Below are 23,446 nucleotides of genomic sequence, written 5' to 3' on the forward strand. Positions count from 1 at the left end.
AAGGATGATTTATTGAAGGAAATGAGAAGGTTTAACCCAGAAAAGAGAACAAATTTTTTTGTTTAGTTGGGGAAGAACATGTTGATTGTTTTTGAGTATTTGTAGTACTATCTTATGGAATATGGATTAGATTTGTTTTACTTGGTTCCAATGTTCACTGTTAAAAAAAAAAATGGATGTTTTCAGGTTGTTGTAAGGAAGCCTTGGCTAACAGTCAGAGCTGTCCAAAAATAGACTAGAGCTTGAATGATCACTTGTCAGGGATGTTGTTTCTTCCTAAATATGAAAAAGACATTTGAGGTTCCCTTAAACCCAAAATTTGGCGACAATCTGAAATCTTTTCCATCCTCTGCTGCCACCTTAGCTCCACCTTTTCCAAGACTACCTTAACTCCCTCCAACTGAGAGCCATCCTCCATCCTTAAATTGATCATACCACTCTCTTCACCTTTTCCTCTACACTTGAGAGTATTTGCACTTGTATAATTGTCATTTTTGTATCTATTATTCCCCTTAGTAAATTACAAACTCCCTTAGGAAAAGAACTGTTATCTGGCATCTTTGGATCCCAAAAATACAGCACAAAGAATGTGCACTTAGGAAGTGGTTAATAAGTGTTTGCTCAATCAAAAAAAAAAAAAAGATGCCCATCTTTGTGTGATAACCTGAGTACAGTTACTTAAGGCAAAGAGGATGAAACAAAACCTCTGCAAAGATCTTACAATGTTTCCCTACCTATTTGGTTACTTTGGTATTTCATGTGGTTACTGTTTATGTGTGCATGTGTGTGTGTGTGTATGGTGTGTATGTGTGTATGTATGGTTTGTCTATTTGATTCTGAGAGTCTGCCCTGTGCTTTGGTAATTGTTCCTCTTTTGTTAAAAAAAAAAAAGGAAAACCAAAAACAATGCTATTCAGAGGGCCTGTATTTGAGCTACTGAATAAAGAATATTAACCAAAAAGCAGAAGGTAATCTTGTAAAATATTAATATGAGGATTCTATATTTAATATAAATTCTGTAATTCAAGTTGTTCTAAAGTGAAACTGAAGGTGACGGATCCCTGAGGTTTTTGTGTCATAGTAGGCATAGACATAGGGCTTTTCCTCACTTGCTTCTGTTACCTATAATCATGTTCATCCTGAGGGGAGCTGGAATAGTGCAGTTCTATAAATGAGTGAGTTCATAATGTTTCTTCACCTGTTCCCTCATAATCTCCTCCTCTTAGTTTACCTGCCTTGCTTCAAGGCTGCTTTCAAATCTTGCCTTCTACTGAGACCTTTGCAAGTTACTCTCAGCTGCTGAGATTACCTTTCATTTATTCTGACAGTGAACAAACATTTATTAAGCACTTACTGGGTGCAAGGCTCTGTGTTATACTCTCTCCTTATCTTTTATGTGAATTCTCTCTCTGTCTCTCTCTCTCTTGTCTCTCTCTCTCTCTCTCTCTCTCTCTCTCTCTCTCTCTCTCTCCTTCCTTTCTTTCCTCCCTCCCTCCTTCCCTCTCTCCTTCCTTTCTTTCCTCCCTCCCTCTTTCCCTCTCTTCCTTCCTCTTTCTTCCCCTTCCTTCCTTCCTTCCTTCCTTCCCCAGGCCTTAGCATGTTACTTCACATATAGTGAACATTCAATAAATGTTTCTTGACTGACTTTTCTATTTTGGTTGCCCCCAGAGGGAGAAGAACATGAAAACTTGAACTCAGGACAATATAGAATATTCTCCTGTTACCTCTTGAATTTTCTGTTTCTGTTTTCTGCATGGAGAAATTTTATTATAGTAAGAACCTCCTCTTTTGATGTTTCACTTTTCAGTTTTGCATTAGGAACTTGCTTTTAGACTTACATTCTTTAAATCTTGTTATAGTCATTTAAACATGAAAGGAAAAGGGCATGGGTAGAAAATGAACTTTTTCAGGAAATTGGTATAGTAGAATCTACTTAAGTTTTAGCTAGAGAACAGCATTTGAACCATGATATATAGAGCCCAATGGCCTCTGTCCATCATGCTATATTCCATCCCTTATGGAATCTATTCCTTTTACCAAGTGCTAGTTTAAGAAGTTGATTTTTCATGTTACTCTTGATTGGTAGGCTGCCATAATTTTATAAAAAAAAATGTATTCATACAACAAACTTTTTAAAAAATATACTATAATTAACATAGAGGAATTTGTCGGCAACCTACAATTTACAGTGTGATTATTATTTTTTCCTAGTTTCTATGTATTTTTTCCCCTCACATATAGAAATCAGGAGAAAAACTCCCCCCCACCAGAAGCAAATAGATATTAGCTTTCTCTTAAATAATTTGATTTGTTGATATACTTACTTTGTGCAACTGCAGTTGTAAATAATGCAGTATCACTTTAGTATAAAACCACATGACTTGAATTTCCTTTGGCTTTTAATAAGCATCATTTCTTCAAAAATGGAGAGCATTTGGTTTGAGACTGTTAACAGAATCAATGTGCTTTAAGATGATATTTATATACTATATTTAGCTTAACATGCCTTGAGTAATATTCCATTATGATTATTATAATATTTTTACATCTTTGCTCTCTCCCTTTCTGTAAGTTTTGAATTTAAAATGACATAATTTGTCTTTATGAAGTTGTCATATTAATGGGAATGGAACTTAGTTTTTGCCGAATTGAATAAAATTTGATATAAAATTCTAAGAAGATCTGCTTATAGACCAATTGTAGTTTAATCACCTCTTCTAAAAATTTCTCCAAGAAAATTTGAAGGTAATTTTTAATATGGATATATACAACTATTCCCAATATCCTAAGAATAAAATTCTAGTATTAATCTAGATATAGTTAATGTAATTATTATTTTATATAAATTATAGAATGAATATGAACTGTTCCAGTTAACATTAGCATCTTAATAGGACTGGATTAAATATTTTAAAATAAAGGCTAAATTTTCACATTTTTAAGGGACTATACTTTATGGGCCTATATAATATGCCATTAATACTACAGTCAAACAAATTAAAATATAAGGGCTTTGAGAAAACCATTTAAATGAATATTAAATTGCATGGTTTTAGGTTACAGATTTTAGAGCAATTGACTTGAAATAATGTAGTATCACTGTGTCCTATCCAAGCATTTAATCAGGAATCTTGAATCTCATATAAGCTCTTTCCTGGTAAAAGACTCAGGATAAATAAACAAACATTACTGGTAAAATACAGAGAACAAATGAAAACTATAATATTACCCATCTAGTAAAATGTTGTCCCTCTGGGATTTAAGCAATCATAAAGTCACAGAAAAACGTATGTAATCAAGGTATTTTGTAGTACAAGCAAGAATTCGTTACTGTTTTCTCCTTGACATATTTATTAGACAGAGCAGCTCCCATTGTTACATATTTCTCACAAAATTTGAATCAAATCCTTTAAGTGTTTAATTTTTGCCACAGTGTTGGCAAAATCATGCCAGCACATTGCCTCAGGGCTGAAAAATGATGGATGTAACTTGATAGGCATTATGACACACAACAGAAATGCCATCTTCTTAGGTTTAAATAATAATCTTTACATTGAATGCTTTTGTCATTGGGCTTAGGTCATGAGAGCATTTAGCACTTGGTCTTTTGAAGATGAGATTCAAGAAGGAGCAAGATGTGCTATTTCTGGCAAAATTTAGGATTTTTGTGTTTTTAAACAAGGTCACAGTTACAATTTTTTATATTGGAATATAGGATATATTATTAAAATTCAGTGGTTTTATACCAACCAATATCTATCAATCAGGAGGTATTTATGAGGTCTAATGTTGACATTAAAAAGACAAAAAGAAAAAGAAATAATCCTTACCCTCAAGGAACTTCCATTTTGAAATAGGGAGAGGAGGATATACATATATAAGCATATACATATATTTAAAAAAATGAAATAACTTTTTTTTTGTGGAGGTAAGGGTGGGAGTAGAGGTGGATAGCTTGCCAGAATCTGGGAAAGATCAGCAAAGGCTTTTTAAAATAGAAGATAGGGCTTGTATGAATTTCCCTGAGCACAGTAAATATACACACAAACATGCACATAAAATGAAAAACTATGAGGATAATCTTGTTTGAATTGGAGAGAAGTAACAATACAGCAATATTTATCTTCAGCATTTGTACCTAAAATAATCTTTACCAGATATTGAATGCATGCATTTTTTTTAATACCAATGCAATATTGTTTTATTTTATGTCTTTAGAGTCAAATACAAGTTGGGAAAACATTGACTTAGTTAATAGTCTCCTTTGCTAGACTTATTACTGAAGACATGCAAGTTAGTAAGATTGTTTGAAATATGAGTTAGTGTGGATTTTTTTTTCTTTTGGTTAGTACTATTTAGTTGCTATGAAAATAAACTTTAACTTGTTGAAATGTATGCATTTACAAATGTTTTCACTTTTAAAATATTGTTTTACCAGTAAAAATTCTTTTTTTACATTTGTATCATCATATAATAAAGTAATGAAGCTATAAGAAAAAATCTAGTAAAAGACCTCTTTACTAGAGTGTATGAATTGAAAATGAGTCACAGAATTAGAGATCTGAGAAGTTTGATTCAGAGGAAAGTATCTGGCAGTTTGAATGATTTAATCGCAACTCTTTTCCCTAATGGATGTGTAATACCATGTAAGTGTGGTATTACCACCAGGAGATGTTGTTACCCATAGATACCTTCTTATCCCGTGTGGTTCTTGTCCATGTCTTTTCAGAAACCTCCCATAGAGGTTCTGTACACTGCACTATAGTGAGGCCTTCCTCTGTATATTTTAATATTTCATGGATACCAGTACAATATTTAAGTGTCTGTCTCATGTCTCTCCTATTTAAAAAAAATGTTTCTTTTGTTTTTCACCACAGTTATTTCTGAATAATCTAAATGTCAACCATTGAACCTTCCTTTGCAAAGGGGAAAAAAAAGCTTAAACAAACACAAAAAAATTAAGCAAAACTATCTGACAAAGTGATTATGGTTGTGGAAAGTATAAGTAACTTTCCATACCAGTTGTCTCCTTTCTAAAGGGAAAAGGGAGGTATATTTTCATATATTAGTTTTCCAAATTTATTGATTATACCTTGCATTGATTATACACTGCATATCTGTTGTCATCTCCTTCCCCTATTTTTTTTTCACTTGCATATTCACCACTTTAGTTCAAGTTGTCATCACCTCTTGGCTGCCTTAGCCTATATAATACCCTCTGTCTTTCTGTCGTCTTCTATCCAGCTTTCACACAGCTACCATTAGTCTCACGCCTAAAGCTAAGGAATTATGAGGAGGGAGTACATATCAGGCAATTGAAGCAGCCTATGGAAAAGCACAAAAATGGGAGATGGGGTGCCTTATTTAAGGACAAGAACACTTTGGCTGGACCATATGACAAGCAAAGGAAAACATGTTTAAAACCTGGAACTAGATTTTTAAATGCCAGTAAAAATTCATATTTGATAATAGAGATTATAGGGAGTCACTAGAGCATCCTGAGCAGGAGAGTGCCATGATCTAGTAGAGTGCATGGTGCATAGTAGGCATTTAATAAGTGTTTGCTTGCTTGATCTCTTGCCTTCTGGCCAGGGTCAAGATTTTGCAATTACATAATGTGCAGCTTTGCTTATAGAGCTTTTGATTACATTATTGTGTCCATATGTAGTTTTTCTGATTCTGCTTCTCCAAATTCTTCATTCATAATTTCTTAAAGAACAATAATACTGACTGTCTCATATTCTTATACAGTTGTTGTAAAACAATATATTCTTCAAATGTACTTTTTTTAGAGATCATAGGATTATTCGTTTAAAGTGAGAAAGAATTGTAGAGACCTTTGAATCTTGCCTTCTAATGAAAAAGTCTCCTTTCTGCTACCACAGCATTGATGTTTTTTCTTTTTATTCCAGTTACATTGGTTTTATTGCTGCAAAAGCTTTTAAAATTCCAAAATTGTTTATTTTTTCTTTTATCCCTTTGTTATTTGATCCAGAATTACCCCCAAGCAAGATTGTAAAAGCTATCTTCTTATACTCCTCTTAATTTAAAAAACAAAAAGATTATAACAGGTACTTTCTTGTTATTTCTTTGTATTTTCAGAATAGTGCTTGGTATAAAGTAGGTGAATAAATGTTTATTGATAGCTTTATTGATTGTCCCTTGGTAGTTTGACTACCAGATATTTTTTGTCCTTTTTTAAAATTATTTTGAATCAGATTTCTTCATTATTTTCCCTAGGTTTTGTTGTTGCTATATGGAAATGCTGTTGTTTTTTGTGGGTCTATTTTGAATTCTGTTACTTTAATGAAAATATCTTAATTTCTTTGCTGATACTCTGGGGTTTTCTATGAATGATTTTGAAAATAAATTATTAAGTCTTTAGCATGTACCAAACAATGTGCTAAATACTGGGGATATAAAAAGAAAAGATCAAGACAGTATCTACTCTCAAGGAGCTTATACCCTGGTGGGGAGGGGTACAGTGAAAGGAGGGTAGGGGAGTTAGGTGGTTCATTGGTTAGAGTACCAGGAAAATTCATATTTCTGAGTTCAGACTTGGTCTCTGATACTGGATGTGTGACACTAGTCAAGTCTTATTTGCCTCAGTTTTTTCATCTGTAAAATGAACTAGAGAAGGAAATGGAAAACCACTCCAGTATCTTTGCCAAGAAAACCCTAAAGGGGGTTTTGAAGAGTTGGACATTACTGAAAAATGATTGAACAACAAAACAACTAAAAAGGGAGGGGAAGGACACAGAAGAGAATTTAGCTTCAGTGCAAATGGAAAGGCCTAGAAATGTTACAAGGAAATGGGAAGACCCATAGGTCCTTAAGGTATGTCAGCATACCAAATGACTGGGGTTCTTAAGGCAGGGCGGATGGTATGTTCAAATGAGAGGATATAATGATATGGTGGTAGGGAATATAATAAGTTCTGGTGGTTCTCTCCTATTTTTTAAGGTATTATTTTCTTCACTATTTTGGGGGGTCTACTTTAGCAGGCTGTTTACTCGTTTTTCATGATTTTCTTGCATCATTCTCATTTCTTTTCCCAATTTTTCCTCCACTTCTCTTACTTGATTTTCAAAATCCTTCTTGAGCTCCTCCATGTACTGTAATCAATTCATATTTTTCTTGGAAGCTTTTGATGCAGGATTTTTGACTTCATTTACTTATTCTGGTTCCATGTTTTGAACCTTTTTGTCCCCAAAAAAGGATTCTATGGTCTGATTGCACTTTCTCTGCTTGCTCATCTTGCCAGCCAATTATTTGACTTTTGAGCTCTTTGCTTTTGTAGAACTCTGTTTTCAGGGTGGAGAGAGCTGTGTCCCAAATTGCTGGGGTTTTTGCAAATGTTGTCAGAGCTATGAGGAGGGCACCCTCTCTACAGACCCCCCAAGCTCTGGCACACTGGCCACACACCCCAGGACCACCATCCAAGACCATGATCCAAATCCAAGCAGGTCAAAGCAAGAGCAATTACTCTCTGAATGGTCACTTGTTCTCCCTATGAATCTGCAGGCCAGGAGTTCTGGAGGCAGCCACGTGGTAGCAGCTACAGTCACTGCACCTCCAGCCACTTCTTGTCCTGGGGGCAGGGGCTGGACCATGCTCTTCTATCACCTGGTTCCAACAGAGTTCCCCACTGACCTTCTACTTTCTCTTTGGCATTTATGGCTTGAAAAGTATGGAAACCACCACAGCTACTGGTGTTTCGCTTTCCTGAAGTCTGCTCTGGTCAGTCTGTGCCACCCCAGGTCTCAGACCACGCAGTTCACACAGGATTGCGCTCATCTCCCAGCTTGGTGCGATAGACCCTTCCTGTCAGCCTGCCAGGCTGCCTTCAGCAGGATATTTGTTTCTCTCTGTCACTTTTTGGGTTCTGTAGCTCTAAAATTTGTTTAGAGTCATATTTTATAGGTATTGGAGGTGGTAGGAGCTGAAGCTCATAACAAGTTCCTGCCTCTACTCTGTCATCTTTGGTTCTCACCTTCTTATGAGAAGGATTATAACTGTGGCTCACAGATCATCAAGCTGGTATAAACCCGAAACTTAGATCTTCTCATCTTGCCATTCCACTTAGCTCTGGCAAGTCAGAATACCTGGACACCCAGTTGTGTCTGTAGGTGGTATAGGACAGGGAATGAATGGAAAACAAGGGAAAAGCCTGCGATGTAAACCATTGTGTCATATGCAAATGGGGATAAATTTGTTTCCTCCTTGAAAATTATATGTATATATGTCTATCTATATTTCTATATTTCTAAATTGTACCTGTGATTTCACTGGTTTAGGAAACCTCCAGTGAGGAAACTGCACCTAGATGGCCACATCTCTTCTGTAAGGTTTGTAGTTGTTGTTTGTAGCTTTTCACCTAGTACTATTCTTTTCTATATCTTTTCATAGATCTTTCATGGCAGAAGAGAAGTTAAATGACATGCTCAGGATCCATAGGGTCAGTTTGTGTAAGAGGCAAGTTTGTTTTCAAATCTTCCCGATATTAAGACTCATTTTCTGTCATCTTGCTCATGTTTCTGTCTTTATTTTTTCCCTTATTTTGTTGCTTTTGAATATTCCTAGAACTATATCAATTTATGGTGTAGAGAGGAGGCATCCTTATTTTACTGTTGCAGTTATTGGAAAAGGTTCTACTATTTCTGCATTTCAAATAATGTTAACTTTTGGTTTTGGATAACATGCTTTTTTAATCCTATTTTTTAAAAGTAATCTTCAACATTTATAATTTTAGGGTGTTTTTTTTTAAGCACAAATAAGTGCCATTGTCCCTTGATATTGCTAACCTGACTGACTTCCTTTTCTGGTCACACATAATTTTGATGGTGTTGATTTTTATACCAATTTTTAAACATAAATTATCATTGTCAACTTCTCACACATTCCAGGGAATTTTCCACTATTCTTTGGGCCACCTACAATTTTGATTCTTCTTAAATCATAGCTTTCTTGTGTCTTCATATATCTTCAAAAGGAGAATAGTAAGGGCTTTTTATGGCAGTAAGCAGTTTGTGATTATTGAAATCTGTGTTGCAAAATTTCCCAGATGTTATCTAGTATTTTTTCCCTTTTATTCCATTGGTTCCAGTTAATTCTCCATTTAAGTGCCTTTCCAAGATAACAAGTACTAATAAATTAGCTCAATGAGCTACCCTTCCAACTGTATTTCATAGTATTGAGAATGAAACATGCAGAGTTTTGCCACTTGGCTTTTCTTGTGAATATTGGTATGCTATCTCTTCTGAGCAGTTAATGATATCATTGCATAGTCATTTGAGAATTCCATTCCTTACTATAGTCATATGTATCATATATATCTCAGAATACCCAGAAAACCTCACTGTCTATAGGAATCCCTTTCCTTTTTCAGTGTTGCAAAGGAATCCTCCATGGTGTTAGCAAATATTTTTGTTGAGCTTATGTTTATGTCCCATTTATTATTGATTCATTAAGGATTTTTAAACAAAGTTATTGTCTGTTACATATATCAAGGAATCTTGCATGATTTTAACAGATGCATGAAAATCTTGTTGAAGAAGTATCTTTTATGTCATATTTTACTTTTTTGAATCAAATGCCTCTTTAGAAAATCAGTGAACAATAAACAACAGAAATTTTATTACTGCATTCATTTGTATTGGTTTCATGATTATGAAAATAAGTGCCATTTTATATAATTTTTATTTAAAAATCCCTGAAAATCTGCTTATTTGCATTTTTATCAAGGATATTCTTCACTTGTGAATGAATCATCATAAATATTTTCTAGATATTAGGAAGACTTATAGGTCAGTAGCTGCTGGTGTCTCAGTTGCCTTTTCCACAATAATAATACTTCTTTTTAGTTTATATTTTTAGAGTCTTTCTTTTTTTTTGAAATATCTTTTAAAATGACTTCTGAGTATCTTTAAAACTGCTACCCTGAATATGGATTTATTTTGTATCTTCAGGTCCAATTTTCTTTGACTTTATTTTCTAAGTTGATGTAATTAAGAGTGAAAAGCAAGACAATATAAATATAATTTTGGAATATGATTTTCGTGTGTCTTTTTCCTGGAGGACAATAAAAGTCGACTCATTTGGGCAGTCCTTCCACTAGCATGATTGCCCTCCATGGCTTTGTACTTTATATGATTCTTGTACACATCTTTTCATATCTACCCAATGTGATGGATGATTTCCTATAGATCTTTTAAACTTTCGTGGTTATCAATATAGCATTTTGGCAGTCTAGACTTTGTTCTTTGATCTAATCTCACTTCCTTTTCTGGTCATACATGTCTTTGGTTATATCCTTTACTTCTTACACAGAAGCCACCATTGATTGTGTATTGATATTAATAATATCTTAATATCATAACAATATCTTAATATTGTAAGATCTTATAAGAATGCTTCTGATGGACATGATCATGGTCATGTGCACTGAAAAATAAATGGCTGGCAGACCATTAGAATAAGTAACTGGATTGAATTAAGTTTTCTGGTAGACTGTTTCAAGAATGAAGTCTTTTTACAATACTCTGTTAAATCAATAATGTTATCATTTTGCTTTCTAAGAAAGGCACAGAAAATAAAGTTATTGTGATGTTATGCTGTCATAGTTCAAAACAATTCTTTTATTAGACCCAAATCTATTTCAATGACTTTAGTTATTATTACAACCTGTTTCACAGTGAGTGTATACCATGTTTCAATCCTCCCCATTCTATTTTTTTATACTTAATACATTCTCCCTTGTTTGTACTTGTGACATTATCATTCTTGTTTCAGGTTACTCCCAGATCTAAACTCTGACTTGTCTGTTGGACATAAATAGATGTTTTGGAGGGTTACTTAATCTCTATAAAATGAAGACGTTAGGCTAGATGTTTTTCAGATTCCTTTTCAGCTCCAATGTTTTTTGATTTTGTATCCTACTATGTCAAATGCAACGTAACTAAAGCAAAACTCATTTCAGCCCAAAACAACTCTCCATCCTAATGGACCTGTTTCATGTAGAATTTATGTTCCATTTACCATATTTAGCTCCCTATACCCTCTTCTACCATTTGCCTTTTACCCCAGTCCTTGGTGATCCCTCTGTCCTCTGAACTTCTAGAGTATTTATTCTCTGTATCACTTAAATCTGCATTTATTAGATGTTAACTTGTATTGTCATTTATCTTCTCTTTCATATGGCCTGTCAGTTGACTTGAATTGTAAACCTCATTCGTATCCCCAGTGCCCCAAATGATGCCTTATTTGTAACCAAATATCAATAAATATCTTCTGCATATGATGAAAACTCAGGGCAAATGAAAATGCCAGGAAACACATTGTTGTGGGTATTTTTTTTCCTGCCCATCTAATTGCTTCCATTCTTTTCCTCTGTTAGTAAATGTTGTAGAATGTTTGTCTAGTCTTTTATCCACAGTGTCTTTAATATAAGTCATGAATTGGGACTGTCCTATTTACAAAGATTGCCTTCATCTTGCTTTTTCTCTTCAGGAAGAAAGATCCAATAGCTTTAGTATCCCATGGCATACATACTTGTTTTTCTTATTTTAAATGTGTGAGTTTTTTAGGCATTTTTTTCATATCACTCATAACCAGCCCAGATGGTTATGTAATTCCACACGCTCAAATGTGTCCAGACCATATAAATCTAAAGGCCTCCATATTTGGGTGGAATCCATATGTTTAGACACTGTTGTTGCTAGTGTGGTTCCACAGTGCTTGTTTAAACTCCAACATTAAAACTTGTCATTCTTACTTGGGCTAACTGCAGTGGTTTCAACATATAGCCATTGAAACCTTCCATCTCTCCCTCTTCTTTAAGGATCCTGCTCTTTCTCCTTTCATGACTTTTGAGCCATGCTTCACCATGCAACAGTGCCTGCTTAGGAGGCAGAAGAATTTGTTGCTGGGGCCCCAGTGGGGCCAGCAGAGGAAAGGTATGCCCGCTGTATCCATCATGCATTTGAAAGGACTCTTAAGATCCTCACACTCCACATCTGCTCTGAATATTAGTTAGAAATTGTGATTATAAGGATTAGGTTGGATTCTTGCAAATCTAGATTCCGCATTCTTCAGTGTAAGGCAAACTACATTTTAAAACTTTGTTATCTTTAAAAAATCTTAACATTAAACCTGAATGAGGATGGTATACTATAGGATGATAGAATCTTATGAGTTAGGAGAAACTTCAGAGTTTATCTAGGCTAGCTCCTTCCTGAATCTCCTAAAACATCCCAGATAGCATCTTTTTAAAGGACCTGAATGATAGGAAATCTTACTACTTCCCATTATTTAGACATTCTTATTGATATTGAGCTTAAATATTTCTCCCTGTATCTTATGCCTATTCCTCCTTGTTCTGCCCTCCGAGTTCAAGTACAAGTCTTTCCACTTGCCAACCCTGATACTTGACAGTCTCATCTGAATATGTTAATCATATTGTCCCTAAGTCTGATTTCTAAACTCAAGAGAATCACACAAAGTTCCTTAAACTGATCCCCATATATTCTAGTAAGTTTAAGGAGCTCCACAATTCCAATTACCCCCTTCTTACTGCTCCATCCCATGCATCTTTCCCAGCTTGTTAATATTATTACAAAAAGTGGTACTTAGATTTAGACATGACACTCTAATTGCCTGGCCAGAGTGAATTGTAATAGGACTTTTTCTTCTGAATATTACTAGTTTTAGCCACAATGCTTCAGTATCTCACTCCTAAGTCGGAACTTATTATTTTTAGTTAGAGTTTTGTATCATTTATTTTTGAATCCCTCATTTTGCATATTATTTTAATTCAACAAGGCACTAATTTAACAGCCTTCCTTAGAAGCCCTCAAACCTCAGTCATTACTTCCGCCACCTGTATTAATTGGATACATAGGAGTGATATAAAGAAGACATTAAAACCTCATTCCATAATATTAATATCTGTGCAATAACATGTCACTATTAACAGTGTTCAAAACTTCTCTTTGTCTTATAATGTACTATGATATTTTACCATTTTACTGCTAAAATATAGCACAAAAAGGATTTATATTTTTCTGGAAGATTAAATTGATATATCTAAGCCATTTGGTTTGCTCTTGGTAATGCTACTTTATCATAAGAACCTACAACTTCTTCACACTAATACCAAAATAGTTTTCATGAAAATTCTGTTGATTAGACTACTCAAGTTGAAAAGGCATTAGTCAAGTTTCCCATCTTTTAATTATAGCTTATTGGCTATCCTGCCCCACATCCTAACTACTAGTTAGCTACACTTAGCAATCTCCATTAATTTCATTTGGCATTTCATTCAATCATATAGACCGTGAACATGATGATATTTAGAAGGAAAAAAAAAACCATTAAAAGCCCATGGTGCTCATTCTTAATTGATGTCCTTATTGGACATTATATTTGCCCGAGCTGTCATTATTGATCAAGCAGAAAAATCAAATCTACTGAACTATAATGAAAAATGTTCTGTGTAATTATTGAGATGCTTTTGTTGGGATGTTCAGATTTATTTAGTTTAGATTTATTATTAAGTCTTGGGGATCATAGATCTAGGGAGTAGGTCTTTTGGGTCATATCAAAGTGAAAAGAATAGGTGACTGTAAATGTGTGCCTTTAAAAAGTATCACAATCATTAATTTATTCCTTCATGCAGTGAACAGTAAGTGCCTACTCTGTATAAAGTGCTGTGCTAGATGCTAGAGGAGAGACTTATTTTTTTATTAAAAAAATACTTACACTGTCTTCATTGGGCTTATCAGTCTATAGAGGGCCAAACTAATGACTGTAGTAAGCAACATTATGTAAATGCACTCAAGGGTTCCAAAAGAATGTGTCATGCAAGTTCTGAGGAAGGTTATTACTGACCAGGGAAATCAGGGAAGGCCCCTTGGAGGAGGTGACATTTTAGTTGGATTTTAAATTAAAATAGTAGTTATTAGGTTAAAAATATGGAAGAAGGGTCTTTTAGGTAATGGAAGTAGCTTGAACATAAAGGTGAGTAATTTCTGAAGTAATAGAGAGAACAATTTAACTGCAGGATAATATAGGCAGAAGGAAGTGTAATAAAAGATCAACCTGGAAAAAGTTAGAGTACCTTATTGTGGCAGAAATGTTTGAATTTTACTTGAGGGACAGTAGGGAGCTACTGAAGATTTCTGAATGGAGGACTGCAGGATAAGAACTGATCTATTTGTACAGGGCTCTTTAGAGGAATTAGAAGTGATATGAAAGATAGCATTAAATGTTCTTCTTACAGTTGGGAACATTCTGCTTTACTTGGTATTAATCTATGCTTTACTTGGAGTAGTACATTTTGACTTTTAAAGTTACATGAGGAAACTTCAGAGAGTTGACCAATGGATCTCAGAAGGAATATTTTGCAAAGGTTACTACCTAGAAAGCTTGGAAATAAGCTCCATTAAGATGGTTTGAAATTGACAGCTTACAGTTTTTCCATGTATTTCATTCAGAAAGCTCATAAATTTTACATCTACAAAAAATAGCGATGCCAGCCACCTCTTCATAAATCTAATTTGAAGCAACCTTTGGGTTAGCTTTTCATAAGAAGGGTTTCAGGAGAGTTAAAGAAGATTGGCAGGAAAGGGCTTAGTGTTATGGCCAAAAATATTTAAATAAATTTTACAGCGGTTTAAAATTGAACTAAGTGTGTGAGAAGTGAATTTTTCATGTTTGTGGATATTAAAAGATAAATAATAAATTATATGACGAATTCTTGGATGGTAGGACACATTTCTTCACTGGGAGACATTGAAGTTAAGTTTGATATTTGTAATATAATGTATTCAGAGATTTTACTGTCCATCAAAAATTAAAAATACACAATTCAGTTAAAATATTTTAAGTTAATTGTGATAGCCCTACCCCCCCTCCCCAAGGATTCATTTTTCTCCTTGAATGGATGCATAGTGGTTTGCTTTATTTTGTTTTTCAGAGACAAGTGGGATGGAATTCATAGATAACATTTCAAAATGACCACTAAATGAAATAAATAAAATCAATGACCACATGCATAGACACGTTTACATCACATACCGTGTTTCCCCGATAATAAGATACTGTCTTATTAATTTTTTTGGACAGAAAACCACCAGAGGGCTTATTTTCAGGGGAGGGCTTATTTTAATGAACATTGACAGCAATTTTAATAAACAGGTAAATGTGAACAAAAAAATGTACTTTTATTCAATAAGCAAATCACTGGGGAAGAACAGGATGACGCGCTCACTGCTGCAGCTCTGATTGGATGCAGCTCGGAGCGCGGTGTGCGTTTCACCCCGGGGGTAGCAATCTCAATAGGGCTTATTTTCGGGGGAGGGCTTATTTTAGAGGAATCTTACACAGTAAGGGGAGGGCTTATTTTCGGGATAGGTCTTATTATCGGGGAAACACAGTATTACCCTTACTAATTGGACCTCAGCACTGAAATTCATGACTCAGGCAAAGGTAAAATAAAATAGGCCCCACTATGTATAGGAAAGAATATTGACTGCAACAAGTTACTTTGCACCAACCATTTGAAGCATCTATTCTAAATTAAATATTTTACTAAAATAGACTAGAAACCAGACTTCTATTTAGAATGATTTATAACTGTTCCCGGCTGATCACAAAGTGTTTCTAAATTAAAAGCCATTAATTATAGCCTTATATAGATACAAAAGATATGCAAGAAGTGCTTTGTAATTCAAGCCAGCACTTCAGGTGAGAGCTTTTTAAATTACTTGGACCATTGGAGCCACCTGCTTGACTAAATGGTGAGGGCCCCATGTTTCAGGACTCATCAGTGCATTGCAGTGTTAACATTGTTACTGATTTTTCTCATTTCTCCAGGGCAAATACTAATTAATGGATACAATTCACAGCTGATTAGCTGTAGTTTCTTCAGTAATTACATTCGCATACTAACTGTTCAGAAGAGGATTTCTAACCCAGTTCTTATTTCACTCTAAGCTTAATTTGTTTTTTGAATTGTTTAGGTCCTTAGGATAATAGCCATTTTATTTTCCTTTGTTGTTGTAAGGTAGTATTAGATAATAAGTGAGTTTAATCTTAAAAATGCTCTTTGATAATGAGCTGTTTGCCTTAAATGGATTTCTAATTCACAGACAAAACCTACATTTAAATAACGTTAAAGTTGTGCTACAGGCTGAGGAAAGCCTAGTTACTATTGGGAACTGACATCAGAGCTTCACATATAATATACATCTGAAGCTGAAATTTTCATATATAGTAAAAAGTAAAGTTCAGAATGGAGTCATTTTGTTTAATAAGTTTATAATAATAACTTTATTATAAATAATATATATAATATATAATAATATATATTATATACTATTTATATAATATATATAACAATATATATAATAAATAATAACTTTAATAAGCATGTACTTTCACTTTTCCTTAATGATATTTATCCAAATTCATTTGGGTACTTGATGCTTTATCAGGGTCATTCTATTGTGTAAGGGTGTATTTAAGTGTCTTTTTAAAGAGTGGATTTTTGCCTCTCTAGACCATAACAACTCCACTGGAACCATTAGAGTCTTTCATGTAAATCCTACTTAGTTCTTGGATCACTGACACCATAAAGTGTATCATGTCAATCTGGCTTCTGTGCTTGAATTCTATACATTTAAGACAGGGGCTAAGAAATCCCTCTTTAATGTTTGTTGGCATACTGGATGTTAGGTTTTACTGTGAATAATTTAGGGTTTTTAAGTTACTAGGTAGGTTAGAGTTTTTTATTTAAAAGTAAATACTATTTTTTATAAGGAGGGATGCATATATTTCATCTCTTGAAGGCCAAAGCTATTTTTGACTTTGAGATCGTGAAAAGAAAGGCAGTTTTTTTAAAGCACTTAGTACATTTTTCCGTAGTTTTGTTATTCAGTGTTACCATATCGTGTAATATCAGAATATGTGAAATAACTAAATAAAACCTTATTCTCTCCTTAGGATTTGGAAACATTTCTACTCAAATCCAAGTTTTACATTTTGAGAGAAAACTCGTAGAAATAAAGAGCTGATGATTGAAATGCTGACTGTGGTCTTATTTAGGGTAGTTTGAATGAGCTGCTATGACAGTGAATAAAAAATTAATGCTGTGTTCACAGATTTCAGCTTGTTCTTTTAAACTCTTGCCCATAATGCTGTGTTGGGGGTATTAAATATTAAAGTTTTCAACAGTTCTCATGGATATTGATACAGGTTTAAGTATTGCACTGGGATGTTTTCTGATTCTGTCAGGCTTATTATTTATTTCATTTCATGCCATACCTCATTCATTGGAAAATAGAATCTGAGTACTGGGAATGAAATTTGATTTTCTTTAATTCACATTTTTTGCCCTCACACTGGTGACATCTGTTCCTAAAAAGTAAGCTGTGAAATCCCAACATATATTAGAAATGTGTCATGGTAGTGAACTTAGAATTTCTTTCCTTTCTCGCATTTGACAAATGCCAGTTCAGTAAACAATGTACACTGGTGACCAATTAGCCAAATGTTTGTAATAGCTTCCATTCAGTTCTAGTCTCTGAGCAAGACTAAATGATTGTTGAATGCATTTTAGTCAGGTAAACTCCATATTTCAGTCTCTGTGGGAACCAACCAAAAATTCAGTGCTTTGAAATCTCATTAATATTTTACATTTGGTCACAGTAAAGCACTGTTTTATATAATAACACCAATTCTTTTTCTAAAATAACACCTAAACGTTCAGTAAATAACCACAACTCTATAGTACGTGGCATACTAACATGAGAAATCTATTTTTCTTTTAGTTTGGAAACAATAACAATTATATGAATATGGCTGAAGCAAATAATGCCTTCCTTGCTGCCAGTGAGGTAGGTCTTTAAAAAAATACTCTTTATATTTTTTTGTTTGCTTATGTATTTTAATAGGCCTAGAATCATGATGAGTATTAAATTTGGGGTATGGAAAGTGGAGCAAAAAATAAGAACCATGATGAAAAATAAAATACTCTGACCGATCTCCATTAGCTAACCAAAGGTCTATTGTCTTATCATATGCCAACAAGGGGTTAAAAAAAGTGAAAACCCTGGATGATGAAAACAACAAAAAGACAATGAATGCAACTACACCTGAAGAGGTGCACATCTTGAAAACTACATTAGACTTTCAATAGATTATTAGTTTTATTCGTACAGATTATTTAATTTTGGTTGAAGTAGCCTGGCAAAACTATGGAGAAAAATCCTCACAGAATAGCTGGGTTTATAATTGCTTGTAGGGGATGGTGTGGGTAGGTGATAGTATAAGCAGAGCCACTTAAGTTTGCGCTGAGAACTGGGCTCAAGAGTAAACCCTGAGAAGAAACTGCTGAAGCCCAGTTGTACCGGTGGTGACCAACGTAAGTAGACTTCAGTTTCAGGGTGTAAGTAAAATGAACTGTTCTTATTACCCATCTCCCTTCCAACATATATACACATAGATACACACATGCATACACACACATATTTATATATACAGGTATGACTATGTATGCGTGTATATATGTGTGTATGTGTATGGATATTTATATCTATCTAGTATGTATATATTTTGTGGAATCTCATTTTCTAGGAGAGCTTTATTTCAGCCATTCCAAAGGTACATGATCCCTTAAAATGGGTGAGAGATTCAAAAAAAAGTAAAGGCTAGAATATGTTAGAGTTTTAATTTTAAAACAGGGCAAAATGAAAGTTAAATGGTTCCAAATGGAATGTTTCCTCTTGTGATTTGTGTAATAGAAAGTTTTCATCTTCCAAATATATTCAAAGATAAGAGACTGAAGGAACTTGACCCTGGAGATTGAAAGTACTAATGGTTTCATAAATGATCTTGGTATAGTGAAGTGAATGATATAGAAGAAATTAACTTGGAGAATATGTTATAATAAATTGGAAATAGAATTAAGAGCCACTATAAATTAATCATTTTTCACAATGACCACCATCTCTGTACCCAAGAAGACTGCTTAGATAAGGGAATATTGTTTGGCATGAGCTTCAGTGTTGTTTGTAATAATGAACACCAACCCCATCTGTAAGGACAACATGATGTTTCATTCTGTAGAATTTTTTTCCCTACATTTGAATCAAACATTGATGAAAGCTCTGTTGCCAGCAGCTGTTCAGAGACAATTTAATTCCAGCTGTGATAATTCACCGTGTCAGACATTGGCTGTTATATGTTGATACAACAGTTCTCCAGATTTGCATTTTTATCAAAAGGAACAAATGTTTTGAACATTTCAGTACAGATGGCATTTAACCATATACCTACTACTCTAACATGTACATGATAAATATTGGAAAGTTAATAACTTTTTGAAAAGTGACATCAAGCCTCTCCAGTTTAATCTGAAGAGGACCACAGTAATCTTTTATTCAAAACCAAAGGATGTTTTACTGATATGTCTCCTTGTTTTATTTTATGATTTCACTTATTCCAGTGATTTATATTATTCATTTTTCTAAGGTTAAATATAATCCAACTCTTAATTATAGACATCAGTGTCATTAATGTTTTCTAAATTCTAAATGATAATTTCTAATGTTTTTCATGTGTTCAAAGGTGTTTTATTCTATTTCATTAGGTTATTGAAACAAATTATATGAAATTTTTAAAAGTAGTATAATTTTAGAAGACACTATCATGTAACCTATTACAGCTGTACCAGATTTCTTTAAAAAAAAAAAGAGAGAAAAATTTAGACCATTATGACTACCTCACAAAATAAATATTGTAGAAAAATAAACAAAAAAACAAAAACCAAGCAAACCAGGAGCTGGCCTTCAATAGCAATCTCACTATGAGAAAAAAGAAAAGTGACACAACTAAATGTTAATGCACTGCATTATGTAGTGTGTGCCTAATTTTGCAATTGCTGCATTAAAAGTGTATTATTTGGTTTTAGCATTTTAATGAGTGCTAGCTAATTCATTAAGACTTTAGGTTTGGATGTTATAAAGTGTAAATTGTGGTGCTTGAAAGCAATTTCATTCTGAAAGGAAATGCCCTGTAGATAACAGCACTATAGGCATTAGAATACCTTGTAGTTTGAATTTTGCACATTTGCTTTTTGTTTTGTGCCTATGTCATGATTATCCTGACCATTTTAAAAAGCATCTTAAATATTTATTGAAATAATATTTCAAGTGTTAATTACAGTGGTAATGAAAACAGCCAAATGCCACATATCAAGAATGAGTGTTTATCCGTATTGTTAATGTGATATGTTAGATTTCATTAAGCAGTAATGGGGTAGCAAATGAGTCACAAATTACAGTTGCATCTGTTACTAGACCACATTAGTGCCAAAATAACTGCAAATGCAGCCATAGGGTTATGTTCATTAGCCAACCACTTTTGTGGCCAATCCATCCTTTTGTGTTTGTGAACTCAGGGTACCACAGTGAGAAAATTTACATCCTTGTTTGTTTGTTAGAACGAGGAAGAAAGAAAAACAAATCTTTAATATTGCTCCAGATTTCAGATGTAGAATTAAGCTCCATTGTTTTGCATCCATGGAGCCTAAAGAGTGTCAGATTGCCCTACTGCAGGCTCTAGTAGTTTGGGACCCCATCATTTCTGGTGTGAGACCAATAATGACAGCTGACAGGTTCTATATGAGAGAAAAGGGTTTTTTTCCCTGTGTTTGTTTCTATATTCTCTCAAGTGGTTATTAATTTATATCATCATTAACGGTTTGAAGGATGACAATTTTCAACAACTAATGAGATCTTTTACTTTTCATAACAGATTCAAATTAACTTTCATCGACTCACTCTTGCAGTTAGTGTAAATGACAAAAAAAAACTGAATTTGAGTTAGTAATAAGCACTAACCATAAAAAAATGACCTAGTTTTTTTTTAAGTTTCACTTCAGGATTTATGACTAATCCAGTTTACCAAGGCAGTCTTCATATATTTATATGTATGTGTGTGTGTATAATTGCCTCTAATTTTATATTTTTAAAGAGGAAAATAACATTTCTTTAGATAATAAAAAATTTATATAAGCAAAATCCATGGTGCCAAATAAGTAAACACTATTAGTATAATTAGAATGTCTTCAAGAAGCTGAAGATAATCGGTAGAAATTATTGTGTTAAAAACCTATTGTGTGTGTATGTATGCATGTATGTATGGTATTTTACTGTTCAAAGCTATTAAAAAAAACTCACAGGAAGCCCATGATAATCTTTGTGTAAAATTGTTTGCTACAAACAATGCTTCCATTATACTTTGAGATATATCAACAAAGAAATAAAAATAATAATAATATCACATGGCTTATAAGTTGTGCCAGGAAGTAAAGATGTGTAATGTTCAGTGCTAGATTAATGTTGTGTGTGCACTACAAAATTGTCAGTATTTTATGAAGCATGAGAATAATGTCAGCTGTTTGTGCTGTTTCACTAACATATCAATAAAGTGGCAATTTGTTATATAGCCAAATCTAATGTAGCTGATGTTCCAACTAACAACAAAGACAGATGTTGCTAATTAAGTACGCATTAAAAAACTGTTAATACTGATACTCCATTAAAACCATATGATAATGAGACTTAAATCTTTAATCAGAATGATCAGCAAAACTTTATGTATGTAAATTTGTGCTTAAGATGTTTTCATTTGAGAAATAAATATTTAGTCAAGATATGAATATGTTTCAGTTCAAAATTATTTCTCTGTCCAGAAGATACATAAACTATTACAATATAAAAGATTTTGGTTTCCTTTTAGCAGACATTCCATACTCCAAGCCTTGGGGATGAAGAGTTTGAAATCCCACCAATCACTCCACCTCCAGAGTCAGATCCTACCTTGGGAATGTCAGATGTACTGTTACCCTTTCAAGGCCTCAGTGATCCACTTTCTGCACAAGGAAATGAATTTACGCCTCAGTTTCCTCCTCAAAGCTTGGATCTTCCTTCTATTACAATATCGAGAAACCTCGTGGAACAGGATGGTGTAATCCATGGCAGTGGATTGCATATGGTAGGCACTGAATTTTGAAAAACATAGTAGATGTTAACATAACATTCTTCTTATAGTGATTGTAAAGCTATCATATACTCTTATATTTTCAAGACCTCTCGAGATTTGCCTGGTTAATAGTAGCACTACTTAAGCTCAGAAGCTCTAGATTTCTTACTAGTGACTTCATGTTTTACTGCATTTGAATAGGATGAAAGGCATCTGCATAATTAATAGATGTTTTGGGGACAAATATAGTCATGTTTTTATTAGGATTCACATATGCTTCTTTAAGAAACTATATTGGTACGATGGAAAGAAGACTAAATTATGAGTAGACAGGCTTGGGGTTTACTTCCTGTAGTCACATTTTCTTACTTGCTGTGTTCATGTGACCTTGGGCATGGCATTTAATTTTTCTGAATCAGTTTCCCCATCTGTGAAGTTGAGCTAAACATATTTTCTTTCAGTGATTATTGTGAGGATCAAATGAGATAATGTATTTGGAAGTTCTTGGAAAATTATATATACCCTGTTCTACAAATTGGGGGGTAGGGCGGAAGAGGCAATCGCTGTCTTGATTTACGTGTAGCTGTGCTTGAATAGGTATTTGCTGTTCAAATAACTATGGGAAGTGGAGGGACTAAGTTAACTAGCTAATTTTTCTATGCGAGTCATTTTATACTTTGGTATTTAAAGAACCGGGACTTGCCCTTCCTCAAATGGCAGATAGAGCCATGATAAAGGAAACAAGTGAAAGAGGAGAAGTAATTGCAAACAAGCAGCTGAGGAAAATGGATTGCCAGTGACTATGTGAAATTTACCTTATTGTCTTAGGTCTTATCATAGACCTAATGAGACACCAGAGAACTGTCTGATTAGTAATGCAGTAATTTTTAAAATATATTTTGGTTGGTTTGCAATTATGACTAGCCATCACCAGAGTCAGTTTACTCAGTTTATTAAAGTTTTTAGTTGGGATCTCCCCACCTCCTCCTGCACTAGAATTATGTGCAATGTATTTATGCTAAGCATAGTAGTAAGTAGAAATTGAAAAATAAGATGAATAGTTAAGTGATTCTTTTTTATTTTGGTAAAATGAAGCTGATATATTAACAGCAACAAAAATAACCCAGATCTTATTGCTTGTTTTACTCTTTTGTTTGAAAAATCAGGACTATTGCAGTGTTACTTATTGGTTTCATTAGTTAATTCTCTGGATAATTCTAGGTGTTTGCGAAATTTGTAGTGGATTATTCATGTGTACAGATTCACTGTGCTTTCTGAAATATGCCTGTTTTCCCCCAAAGAATTGCTGTATCATCATTTCTTTTGAATTATGATCTTTGTAGGCTTGAGTTGAACGGGGGGTAGGAAGAAAGAATGTGACTGATAATTGTTAAAGTAGTCA

The 23,446-nt window shown here is 33.8% G+C and overlaps 1 protein-coding gene across 4 annotated transcripts in view; it reads left to right on the forward strand.

The window, feature by feature from the left end:
- TOX3 (TOX high mobility group box family member 3) overlaps window positions 1-23,446 on the forward strand; it is a 104,963-nt gene that overhangs the window by 42,556 nt on the left and 38,961 nt on the right. Inside the window, exons 1-3 of one of the 4 annotated variants that reach the window (XM_069082507.1) lie at window positions 11,836-11,954; window positions 17,829-17,894; window positions 21,802-22,056. In XM_069082507.1, coding sequence (XP_068938608.1) covers window positions 17,850-17,894; window positions 21,802-22,056 — 300 coding nt within the window. In that variant the 5' untranslated portion in view covers window positions 11,836-11,954; window positions 17,829-17,849. Of the gene's footprint in view, window positions 1-11,835; window positions 11,955-17,828; window positions 17,895-21,801; window positions 22,057-23,446 lie in introns of those variants that run through there. The other 3 variants (XM_069082508.1, XM_069082505.1, XM_069082506.1) reach the window with 3 other exon arrangements.

This window comes from Petaurus breviceps, unplaced genomic scaffold, assembly GCF_028583685.1.
Source record: "Petaurus breviceps papuanus isolate PSGF00001 unplaced genomic scaffold, PetGlider_PUasm1.0 171, whole genome shotgun sequence".
NCBI lineage: Eukaryota > Metazoa > Chordata > Mammalia > Diprotodontia > Petauridae > Petaurus > Petaurus breviceps.